The following is a 12,848-nucleotide window of genomic DNA, read 5'->3' as shown; positions in this document are numbered from 1 at the left end:
ATCAGACCAAGTCTAAGTTAAAATACATGGATTTGTTGATTTTAGAGGCGGCGACGGTCGGTGGCTAGAGACGATTTGCAGTCGGTTGAGACAAAGACGGTAGCTTAAGCTTAGATCTAGAGGCAAAGAGTGGAAGTGAACTAGATATGAGTAAGCTAATAGATTTCAGATCTGATACATTCTAGCTCTAAGTGAAAATCCGGCGGTATTTGGTGGATCATTGTCGGAGCAAATCTAAAGCAGAGACGGTGATACGGCGGTGTCTGGCGGAGGTGTTTGACAGAAAGAGAAGAAGCGGAAAATGTGGAGTAGGAGGACTTCAGATCTGGTGCAACGAGGGAGACAGTGGTCTCCAGTGGAGATGGCGGTTTCCGATGGTGGTGGCGATCTCCGACGGTGGTCTTGATCTCTGGTGGTGGTTGTGGTCTTGGAGCTTTTAGAAAAGATGAACAAAACTTGAAATATGAGAGATAATATGAATGAGTAAGAAGAAGTGGGTTCGTTTTTCTAACGGTGATTTTGAAATTGACAAAAATACTCTTAATAAAAATGGTTCCTAACTTTTAGTGGTTCTCATTTAAATCTTTACCTCTCTCTCTCTCTCTCTCTCTCTCTCTCTCTCTCTATATATATATATATATATATATATATATATATATATATAAGTTTAGGTTTATTTGAGATCACTATATTTTGTGAGATATTGGGACGCAATCCTAACCATTTCTTTTGAAGAAAAAATATTTTTATAATACAAAATAACTGAAAATTTTGTTTTTTTAAATATTATTTTCTTCATTTATATTTAAAAAAAATACAGTTTTTTTGAAATATCTATAAAATATTCTAATAGAGTATTATAATATAAAATTTTACAACAAAACTATTAGAGTATCCACATATTCTATTAGAATATTAGACTAAAAATATTCAAACAATTTTAATAGAATATTAAAATATTCTACAAATTCAAACAATTTTAGTAAAATTTTAGAATACATTAATATATCTAACAATTCTAGTAGAATACTAAAATATTCTAACACTGTAAAAATTCAATTTGAATATTTACAGTGTAACATTCTATTATAATATTTCACATATATTTAAAAAAAATGGTAATTTTTATTATTATTATTTTTGGATAAATAAAATGACCAAAATAATAACTAAAAAAAGAATTTTTGGATTTTTCTTTTTTATTTTGCATTTTAGATTTATTTTTTTATTTTCTGATCTCCAAGATGAGTAACGATCACATCCTCATGTCTTACAAAATTAACATGGTCTTTTATATATATATATATATATATATATATATATATATATATATATATATATATATGACAAGATTATTTACAATTTGAAGGCAAAAATTAAATAAAAAAAATATATAGACATGATACCAACACCACACCGAAAACCTATGTGTATCAAAATCAATTAAAAATCATATATATATATATATATATATATATATATATATATATATATATATATATATATATATATATATATATCATTTAAGCTGGTATCACGATCATAAAATAACAGTCACATACTGAAATTTGAAATATCATTTCTCTAATCTGTGCCCTTTATTTTATTTGAGAGTCTGATACTTGCTTAGATTCTCTGTAAACAAATCGGCCGAACACAAATGATGGTTATTCATGTTCCTTTATTTAAGTTTAACTAAACAAATAAATGGATATGAATACATATATTTGTGTATGGTTCTTCGCTTGGATGGTAATGGTCATTTATTTTTGTTCATGTTTGTCCGGTTACATCCGTTCATTTATGTTTGTTTATATCCGTTCATTTATGTTCATTAAGCATCTTAATAAACGAACATGGTAAAATAATTTTTAAACGAACGAAAATAAACAAGAAAATTATTTTATTTATGCGTTCGCGCTCACAAATAAAATAAGGACCACAGATTCGAGAAATATTATAAATTGCAGAGAAATATTATAAATTGCAGTCAGTGATCGTGATACCAACTTATATTACACATATCTAAGATATATATGATTTTTACATGATTCGGATATATGTCGTTGTGGTGTTGCCATCACGGCTACATTTTTTTTCCATTTAATTTTTCATTTAAAATTTTAATTAATTTTTTTATTTATTATATAATCAAAATTAAAATAATACAAAAAATAAAGATAAGGTAAAAATTAAAGGTTTGATAAAAAATAGAGACGTGGGTTCCAAGTTTACAAATCAAATAAAAAAAAGGCAATAGGTTAGAAAATTAAAATAGGGAGAGAAACCACGTGTGTTAAGGAATCATTCCGTTATTTTGTGACCAATAGCATGGCATATTAGTGGATTTATCAGTTTCCTTCATATATACAGGTTTTTTGTGCTATTAACCTTCGCTCTTTATACCTTTCGCTACAATCCAGAAATCAGAACACCCAACTCCCTGCAATGGAACCGGAACAGCAACCATCACAAGAAATCAGCAAAAAAGCGGCAAAAAAGGAGGCTGCCAAGGCAGAAAAGCTCCGTCGCCGTCAGGAAGCAGCCGCCGCTGCCGCCGCCGCATCTGGCGTTGCTGGCGTGTCCATCGACTCTCCTGACCCTCTCGCCGCGAACTATGGGGACATTCCTATGGAAGATCTTCAGTCGAAGGCTATTTCCGGACGTGTGTGGACCACCGTTAGCGCTCTTACCGAAGAACTCAAAGACCGCACTGTGCTAATAAGGGGGCGGGTTCAGACGATTCGCGCTTTAGGGAAGAATATGACGTTTTTTACTGTAAGAGAGAAGGGATATACAGTGCAATGTGTGTTGGTGGCTCCTGGCATCGTTAGCTCTCAGATGGTTAAGTATGCAATGACGATTACCAAAGAATCGTTTGTTGACATTGAAGGATTGGTAAAAGTTCCCCCACAAGCCATCAAAGAAACCTCTCAGCAGGTGAAATACTTAAGTGTGTTTGTTTTATTTTTCCCAATACTTCTCTAACTTTTGAACAAAAGCAATAACATTCGTAGTTATTTGATAGGTTGAAGTTCAAGTTAGGAAGATTTATTGTGTAAACAGGGCTGCTGCTATTCTTCCTATAAATGTTGAAGATGCTTCCAGAAGTGAAGCTCAAATAGAGAAGTCTTTGGAGGTAAATTATGAAGAATGCAAACTTAATCTGCAAAAATTGTAACTCTTTTGTAGATTTTGTATATCATCATTTGTACACTAACATGGTTATTTCAATTATGCAGACTGGAGAAAAATTTGTTCGTGTTAATCAGGATACCCGTTTGAACTACAGAATTTTGGACTTGCGAACTCCAGCAAATCAAGCAATTTATCGCCTTGAGTGCCAAGTGTCAAATGTAAAACTTAACAGAATAGATGTGTGTTTTTGTGTGTGTGTGTGTGTGTGTTTAACACTGATTTTGAAATGATTTTGTGCAGTTGTTTAGGCAGTATCTGCTAGATGAAGATTTTATAGAGATCTACACTCCAAAGTTAACTGCAGGCACTAGTGAAGGTGGTGCAGCTGTTTTTAAATTGGATTACAAGAAACAGCCAGCATGTCTTGCACAGTCACCCCAACTTCACAAACAGATGGCGATTTGTGGTGATCTTGGTCGCGTTTTTATTGTGGGTCCCGTTTTTAGAGCTGAAGACTCTTATACCCATAGACATTTGTGTGAATTCACAGGTCTTGATATTGAAATGGAGATTAAAGAACATTATTCTGAGGTATGATTTATAAACAGTTTATATATCAAAAACAAATTTTGGTTATGTTAAAGTATATGTAAAGTTATAGTTTTGAAATTTTAGTGGGTTTTTATAGGTGATGGATGTTGTTGACCGACTTTTTGTTAACATGTTTGACAAATTGAATGAAAGATGCAAGAAAGAGCTGGAAGCTATTGGGAAGCAATACCCCTTCACTCCTTTGAAAGTAATTCAAATCCTCTCTTCTTTTATTTGTGTAATGGTGATGTGATTGATTCATGATTTTTGCGGAACTGGAATTGGAGATTCCATTCTGGGCGTGTTTGGTTGCCAAATGGATTAATGTTCTCCTTTTTTTAGAACACCAAAATACAATCAGTATGTATAGATAGTGGTATATAAAAGTAACAAAATTTAGAAGTCGTTCAATTTCATCATGGAAAATTACAAAAAAAAACCATTATATTTTGGGCATTTAATTTTTCTATCAAGCCATAAAAAGTTGGATAATATTTTTCAGATTAACCATTTTGACCTTTTATATCAAGTTTCACAAATGATTTTCCAATTTCACTATTTTGACATCAAGTAAAAATGGTTAAATTGGAACAAGGTTTGAAACTTTAAGGGATATATACAGTAAAGTCCCAATATTTTCATCGATTTGACAAGAAAGTCCTAAACTTTATTTTTTTGACAGTAAAGTCCAAATTACCGGCAGTTTTTGACACTTTTACCCTTTTTCCCCGGTTAGCCGGTAATTAGGACTTTTTTGTCAACAAAATAAAGTTTAGGACTTTCTTGTCAAATCGTCAATTAGGACTTTACTGTCAAAAAAATAAACTTTAGGACTTTTTTGTCAAATCGTTCAAAATATTGGGACTTTAGTGAATATATAATTTTTTTTGTTAGAAATTTAATGGTATGATACATTTTTGAGACTGCAAAAAGCCAACACAACCCTGGTTCGTTCTTTCTTTCTTGATTATCTCAATTTTTTTCAATGTCGGTTCGTTGAGATTAAAAAAACGATTTAACAAGAAGCAAACGTAAAAGATTTCAATAGGATCTAGCTGATTAGAGAAGGTTTCAATAACTCTTATGCTTAAAAAGTATCATACCATTAAATTTCTAACAAAAAAAATTATATATTCACTAAAGTCCCAATATTTTGAACGATTTGACAAAAAAGTCCTAAAGTTTATTTTTTTGACAGTAAAGTCCTAATTGACGATTTGACAAGAAAGTTCTAAACTTTATTTTGTTGACAAAAAAGTCCTAATTACCGGCTAACCGGGGAAAAAGGGTAAAAGTGTCAAAAACTGCCGGTAATTTGGACTTTACTGTCAAAAAAATAAAGTTTAGGACTTTCTTGTCAAATCGATGAAAATATTGGGACTTTACTGTATATATCCCAAACTTTAATGGTTTAATTGGAAAAAATTAAGTATTAGTGGTTAAACACTAATTTTGCCCAAATGATAATGGTTATTCTGTAATTTGCTCTTTTGTATATTGAATTTCATTGCATTTTCCAGCAACTAAACACATGACAGATTGCATTTCCATCAGATTCCAATTCTCTGTTTGGTTCATGGAATATTTTGAAAGAGATTTGATTTTCTTTAAGGAATTGGAATGTGAAGGAATTTAATTGGAATTTGAATCAGTTCAAATCTTTCTTGTGTTTGGATGAAAAAGATGGTATATCAATAACGATAAATGGCAGAATTACCCTTTGTTTTGGTTTTATAAAGCATTATTTGCTTTATAATATGTTAATTTCTTGATGTTGTGTTTGTTATTAAATGTGCAGTACTTGCGTGAAACCTTGCGGCTTACATTTGAAGAAGGGATTCAAATGCTGAAGGTTAATAAAAAATATAACATCTTTTACTAATTTAATTATTTTTCTTCTTAAATTTTAAAATATGATTCAACAGGATGCTGGCATTGAGGTGGATCCACTTGGGGATCTTAACACAGAATCAGAAAGAATATTAGGAAAACTAGTTTTGGAAAAGTATGTTTAATTTCTCAAAACTATTGACCTACCCTATACTTTTTTTCTTCCAATTTTACCCCTAAAATGTTTTTTTTTCCTCTTATAATTATAGGTATGGAACTGAATTCTATATACTACACCGTTACCCACTTGCAGTTCGACCTTTTTATACAATGCCTTGTCCTGACAACGCGTTGTATAGCAACTCATTTGATGTTTTCATTAGAGGTAATGTCGAAAGTAGCCCTGAAAACCTTCGAGCTTTTAGGGGTAAGTATGTAAATTTGATAATGAAGTTCCATATGTTGTTTTTTTCCATCCAGGGGAGGAAATAATTTCTGGAGCTCAACGTGTGCACATCCCTGAGCTTCTAGAGGCACGTGCAACAGCATGTGGCATAGATGTCAAAACCATATCGTCATACATCGATTCTTTTAGGTATATGTAGTCTATTCTTATTAAGTCCTAACTTTTTACGAAATTACCCTTGTTATATGTTGATAATTATATGTTGTGGCGTTTGCTGAAGGTATGGTGCGCCACCACATGGTGGGGTTGGAGTTGGATTGGAACGCGTTGTGATGCTCTTTTGTGGCCTCGACAACATCCGCAAAGTGTCACTTTTTCCACGTGACCCTCGAAGGCTAGAACCGTAATTTTGCTTTCTTTTGGAACATGGGCTTTTGCCATTTTTGGTATGTGAAACAATAGAAGTTGACTGAGTTTGTAACGGTGGAGTTGGAACCTGCTGTTTTTGGTTGTAAATAAATTGGAACTCTAATTGGAATTTCACGGAAAAACTTAGTATGTATGTAGCTGAACGTACTAAAAAGTAGTAGTTTTGTATGGGTCGGTTATGCTCAACAAAAGTATCACATGCTATAATGTCTTCTAAGCTTCTCAAAAATAGATATTAAAAGACTGGGTTTGGTGAGCTGTAGCTGATAAGCTGGTTTATTTTTCGACCTTTTTTAAGTTATGTTTAGCAAGCCAAAAAATAACTTATAAGATACTTTTTAAGAAACTAATGGCTTGTTCGGCAAAATTAGCTGGTAGCTGGTAGTATATAGCGTTTTGTTAAACGCTACATGAAGTAACATTTGGATTTGTAGTGTTTTGTAACTAAACGCTAGAAGCTTGTAGTGTTGAACGGGGCTTTCTGTTCAAAACGGAACGTTTTGTCAAACGCTATAAACTAGGAGCTCTCAAACACTCTTATGTCGAACAAGCCTTAAATACACTATTCAAGTATGCCTCTTAATTAATTAAAGAAAAATATTTTTTTAAATATTTTTTATGTCATTTTATATATTTCAGCTTGCTTTTCAATTAGGTTTACCAAATGTTATTTTTTATTAGCTAACTTTTTTAACTAATAGTTAGCTGGAGCTTTTCGGCTATCAAACATAGTCTTTTTTTTATACTAAATGAATGGTCCTACTTTGCACACACCATTCTATATATCACCATACATCATTAGTCTTGCTTTTTAGGTGATCATTACCATATAATTATCATTTGACTAACTTTCATCATTATAACCAAATCAATAAACCTTTATTATTTAACAATTATATTTTATTATTAACTTTATTAATATTAATAATTTCAAAGCTATTTTTTTTATTAAGATAAAAAAACAACAATAATAATGTTTTTATAATATAATAATATAAATAATATTATAAAAAAAATAAAACTCAAAACAAATTTTCATCAATTTTTTATTGCTTCTAGTCGTAAATTCACAAACTTAATACATTTTTTTTTTCATTTTCATAAATTCCTAACAAATCTTTATTTTCTTTGAAGTTTTTAATATTACATAACAATTTCCGAACAAATTCCCATCTTTTTTTACTTATATTTAATTTTCACTCTATATTTAAAAATTACAATATATACTCTTTTCGTCGTGGTTCAACAATCAAAAAAATTTAGAATATTTTATTATTTTATTTCATTTCCATATATATTTTATCTAAATGTTACCACGAACAAAATAATTAAACTTGTGTTAGTTTTGTTTTGAATAATTTTTGAAATAAATCAATTATAAGGCCTTTTTATACGTATTTTATTTTAGGTATATATAAATAAAATCAGAATTAAAATAAACCAAAATCAAGGACCTGCTTATATATTTTTATTTTTTAAGTGTGTAAAAATCAAATTTGAAATGAGAGAACAAAACAAAATAAGGTGACGTGATAACAATCAACAAAAAAATTTGATAACTTAGTTTTCAAATGGCTTAAAAGTAAAAACAGGATTTTATTAAGTGACTAAATAAAAAAATGCAAATGTAAGTATTAATTCTCATATGAGAGAGAGAGAGAGAGAGAGAGAGAGATATGAAAAATTACTTTTTTTGAAATGAGTGTTATCAATTATGATGTTTAAATAGATATATAGATTAGTGTTTAGTAGAATGGTGTGTAGAAAAAAACCTCTAAATAAATAAATTTACCAAATTAACTTTTGTTTAAAATAAGTCAATTCCAATTAGCAGAGACATAACCTCTTTATTTACGAGGATGGGGAGTAAATTTTTTTTAACATGAAATGAATTTACTTAATGCTAGCTCAATCATTTTCTACCTAGATTCTCTACTTTTTCAATACAATATCCAATAAGCATTTTAAATGTTCATTGGTCAATTATTGTTTCTCTCCATTCTAATAACCAATATATCATAGATAAATCATATTTCATAAAGTATTGCAACATTCAACAACCAAAACAACAAAAGAAGACAATTATACAAAAAAAACAGCAAAAGAAGGCAATTCAACAACAAAAAACAACATATTAGCAACGAAAAACAGTTATTCATCAACAGAAAACAACATTTTAGCAAAAAAAATAAGCAAAAAAACTGCATTTCAGCAACCAAAAACAATATTTCAACAACAAATTTCTGATTACCAACCAAGAAAATTCTGATTTCTTATTTCTTAACTCATTAACAACATAAATAATCTGATTTTTAGTATAAACAAACAATCATATAACACTCAAATATGATTTCAGAAAAGATTTCTTACCAGAGCTTTAACAAACATCAAACATCCCATAACATAATATGATTTTTAGCATAAACAAACATTTAACAAGAAAGGCTATTTTCAAGAATATTTTCGGATTTCCAACAACAAATTTAAGCAACAAGAAGCATTTTTAGCAAAATTAAACAATATATTTGAGTAAATTAAAGAGTTTTCTAGCAAGAGTAGGCATCAATTTCATGTTACAACAATTTTTTTACACCATCGAGGGTTGAAGAAGACCTATTTCGTTTTAGTGGAAATTTGGAGCCTTTGCGTTGGCTGGTCGTGCGATCGGAGAGGAGGAACGCTGGTTCACACGAAGAGGAGGTGATACGTTGAAGAAGACCGATGGTGAAGGGAGGTAGGCAACAGCTGCAGTCGAGGGTTGGAAACGTTGAAAAAAAACATTGGGGGCACTGAAGAGGAGGATTTTTTTTTTGGTTAATCACTTGTGAAGACCTTAGAAGAGGCTAGTCAATGTCTGTGTGGTGAAGACCTCGCACATACGTTTTTAGATCTGCATATTTCAGAAAAAACAAACACTCTGCGAGGATATATGTTTGCGCGTGATCTGCCCTGCAAACAAAAATGATTGCGTAGATTTGCAGCAAAAAAACAAACAACCCCAAACACTTAACCAGTCAAGCTGTCGTCCAAAAAACACCCTTATCTAAAATAAAAGTTTGGCTCACTTGAATTAGATTCTCTCTGTTTGTAAGTAAGCAATGACATTGCTTATGTCGGTACCTAAAATGTATCCTGGTATAGTTTTTTTTTAAATAATTAATAACCTAGTTTCTTATTCCTTCTAAACAATTGAATTCGAAGTTTATATTGTAAAGGTTAGCTCGAATCCAATGTTATAAGCACACCTACCGAGAACTCTAGAGGACTCATGTTAAAATTGCACCAAAGCGTTCAATGATTGTGATTTTTTTTGGAACATCAAATCTAACCTAATCCTAAATACTCTTAATTCCACCCAAGTTTGTCCCAGACTGGACATGAACCCTCAACCTCATGGAGGGAGGACAGCACCCGGTACCGCTGGGCTAGGAGCCATTTGGTGATGATTGTGAATTAGCGCAATGAAAAGTCATGTAGTGTTCTTAATTAGTTTTACTACCACTTATTCTACATATCTCAAATGCTGACCACAAAATTAAAACTATGTAGAGGCTCGATAGAATCCTTTTCTTTTGTTTATTCAATTTTGTATTTTTCAGTCCATGATTACAAGAAAATCATATTTGTAATATTTAGGGTTTTTCCTTTCTTTTTTATTATGATTAGTAAAAAAAAGTCCATGCAAAGCATGAAACAGTTTTCTTGGGTTTTTGATGCGTGCATCATGTCGCTTTGTTTAGCAGGTTATTTAGAAGAGGGAGAGTATGTTGTTTATTGGCAGCATAGTTTTATTGAGTTGATTATTGAATAATCCAAGTTTCCTTTTTCCTTATTACAACATTGTACTTTGGAAATGCTGAATGTCTTATTAATAAAAAAAATAATGAAAGTATGAAGACAAAACATTGAAATGTGATGATTAGATTACTTTAGTATTTATTCTAGGACAATTTGGAGAATGCCATGTCTTAACATTTGGCAGTGAATATAGCAAGAGGTTATAACCATTCCCTTTCCCTTCATTTCCTCAAATTCTGACCATACCTTCAAGAATGAATTTCGAAACCCATTATCATCTTCTTAACACACCCCATTTAAGGCAAACTCTTGTATTCAGAAGAGTGCATGCATCATCACACCAGTTTGAAACACCTATATATATATATATATATATATATATATATATATATATATATATATATATATATATATATTCAACATTTTGAACTTTCTTGACCAATGTTCTAAATCATTAAAAAAAAGTAATTAGAACAAAAGGGTAAAGAATAAATACCAAAAAATTAAAACCATTTGAAGTTAATAATTAGAAGTACCTTAATCTTTTTAGTATCCTTGCAGAATAATTGAAGTGATCATCATCTACAACTATTTGCAAAACCTTATCTGAATGATACACAGTCCTTATATAAAAAGAAAAGGAAATCCAATGTAGAATTTCAAAGATCCTCCAGCTTTTAGGGTTTTCATAGCACAATCTAAAGATCCAGTATAAGGGAATTTCCCTTCTGCATTAGGCTGCATTTTCTGAATTTGAGTTTTCACATAATCAAAAGGCAAACTACTCGCTGCAGCAAAAAACCTTGATACAGAACTAGCCCCTGTAAAAAAAGAATATATAAATATATTATGTTAGATTTGTCAATTCTTTCATTTTAATGATTTTGTAATATGAAACTTACATAGAATTGTGGCACCTTCACCAAAGCCAAGATTATCTTTGAAAAACTCGACACTTTGATCATAAGAAGCAAGCGTTCCCATGTTCCAAACCTGATCTGAATGATACACAATCCTTATATAAAAAGAAAAGGACAATCACTTTGGCTTTGATACCAATTGTGAATGCTCGGAGTTTGCACGAACAAGGTTTGAAAACTCAAACCTTGAATCAACTTAAGACCAATGATTGCTTGTAATATAGTTCTAGTCAAGTCTGGTAAACCAGTCTTGTCTCAAATTATATAAACTCAACAAAGTGCTCAAAGAAAATTAACAATAAGTATGAACAATTTAAAGAAACAAGAACAAGATGAATTTAAGAGAGAATGGTTGACTGAATATTTCTTTGATTTGAGAGAGTGAAAAAGGTGCACCCATGACTCATCTCTATATTGATACAAGGAAGACACCTCCTTAAATAAATAACGAGTAACTAAAAGACAAATCAGATAAAGTGTGCATAGACTAAGAGACAACTGAAGATCAACAGACTAACACAATCGTTGTTGTTGATATTGTCTCTTGTACTGCACTATAAAACAACAAGATCAATACAAAATAGTACTTAGTGCAATAAATGCATAACATAGTCAAAATAAAGATTGATCTCGGACAGGTCTTCATTTAGGAACAACTTCACTTTTGAATCATTCTTGAACTCGTACATTTTCAACTCGGATTCTATAAGGATCAATTGTTCATGTTCTATTATATTTACCTATAAATATTAACACCTTTATATACATTCAACACTACAAGCACATTTTTAAAAGATGAACAATATTTTATCGTCTTCTTCTTCATCAACATCAGATGATGATATGTTTATTCACACGTTCATGTAAACGGAAAGTGAAATGTTAAGTCAAGAAGTCGAAAGTTTAAATGTCGAAAAGAGGACTAGAACTTCGATCGACATGGATCGTATTATGGCAAATTAACTTCTGGTACTAGTTGTGTAACATCCCAAATTTCGAGTCCAAAATTTTCAATTTTGATATAACGATTTAGAAAACATTTATAAGGAGACATCATAAAGTCATATCATTTCGTAAAACCATAATCTCATGTCTGAAATCGTATCATAAAATTAGTAACAATGTCAGAGTACAATCCCAATAAATCTCATAGTGCGGAAATCCAATGCGTGTGTATGATGTGCAGCTACCGCGCCGGCTCCTTCCCCTTCACTAAAGAGGTACCTGAAACAAAACTGAAAACTGTAAGCACGAAGCTTATTGAGTTCCCCCATCGTAATTATGGGGTGCCCGACCTACCCGGTACGGCCATTCTGGGGTGCCGACCTACCCGTGTCAAGCCATTTTAGGGTACTGACCTACCTGTGTCAAGCCATTTTAGGGTACTGACCTACCCGTGTCAAGCCATTCTGGGGTGTTGACCTACCCTTCGGTCCTAACAACTGAACCCCGGGGACTATTCCACCCCATACTACTACTATCATATATATCATAACATAAACAAACTGTTAGACATATCTGGGGTGCCCGACCTACCCTTCGGTCCTAACAACCAAACTTGGGGACTATTCCCCTCTTACTACCGCTATCACATATAACATATCAGGTAGTAGAAAACCTTGATAAATATCACAAAGACAATCATCTAACATACAACTCCTATTGGTGGGCCGACATTGTGGCCGTAGACCCACCGCTACTGGAAGGTAACTCACCTCGTAAGGGTGACTGCTGAA

General features: G+C 31.7%; 1 protein-coding gene across 1 annotated transcript; it reads left to right on the top strand.

The window, feature by feature from the left end:
- The first annotated feature begins 2,334 nt into the window (after positions 1-2,334).
- On the top strand, positions 2,335-6,562 carry LOC145052675 (aspartate--tRNA ligase 2, cytoplasmic-like). Its single transcript, XM_079000532.1, has 10 exons — positions 2,335-2,940; positions 3,029-3,139; positions 3,243-3,356; positions 3,439-3,729; positions 3,827-3,937; positions 5,528-5,581; positions 5,655-5,734; positions 5,829-5,944; positions 6,040-6,154; positions 6,246-6,562. The coding sequence occupies exons 1-10, from the start codon at positions 2,449-2,451 to the stop codon at positions 6,370-6,372; spliced, it is 1,611 nt and encodes a 536-aa protein (XP_078856658.1). The 5' UTR covers positions 2,335-2,448; the 3' UTR covers positions 6,373-6,562.
- The last annotated feature ends 6,286 nt before the right edge of the window (positions 6,563-12,848 follow it).

Source organism: Lactuca serriola, chromosome 5 (assembly GCF_051521515.1).
Source record: "Lactuca serriola cultivar US96UC23 chromosome 5, Lser_US96UC23_V15, whole genome shotgun sequence".
In the NCBI taxonomy this organism is placed as follows: Eukaryota; Viridiplantae; Streptophyta; class Magnoliopsida; order Asterales; family Asteraceae; genus Lactuca; species Lactuca serriola.
The sequence above is the reverse complement of the archived record's forward strand: the minus strand, read 5'-3'. Positions and strand labels throughout refer to the sequence as shown.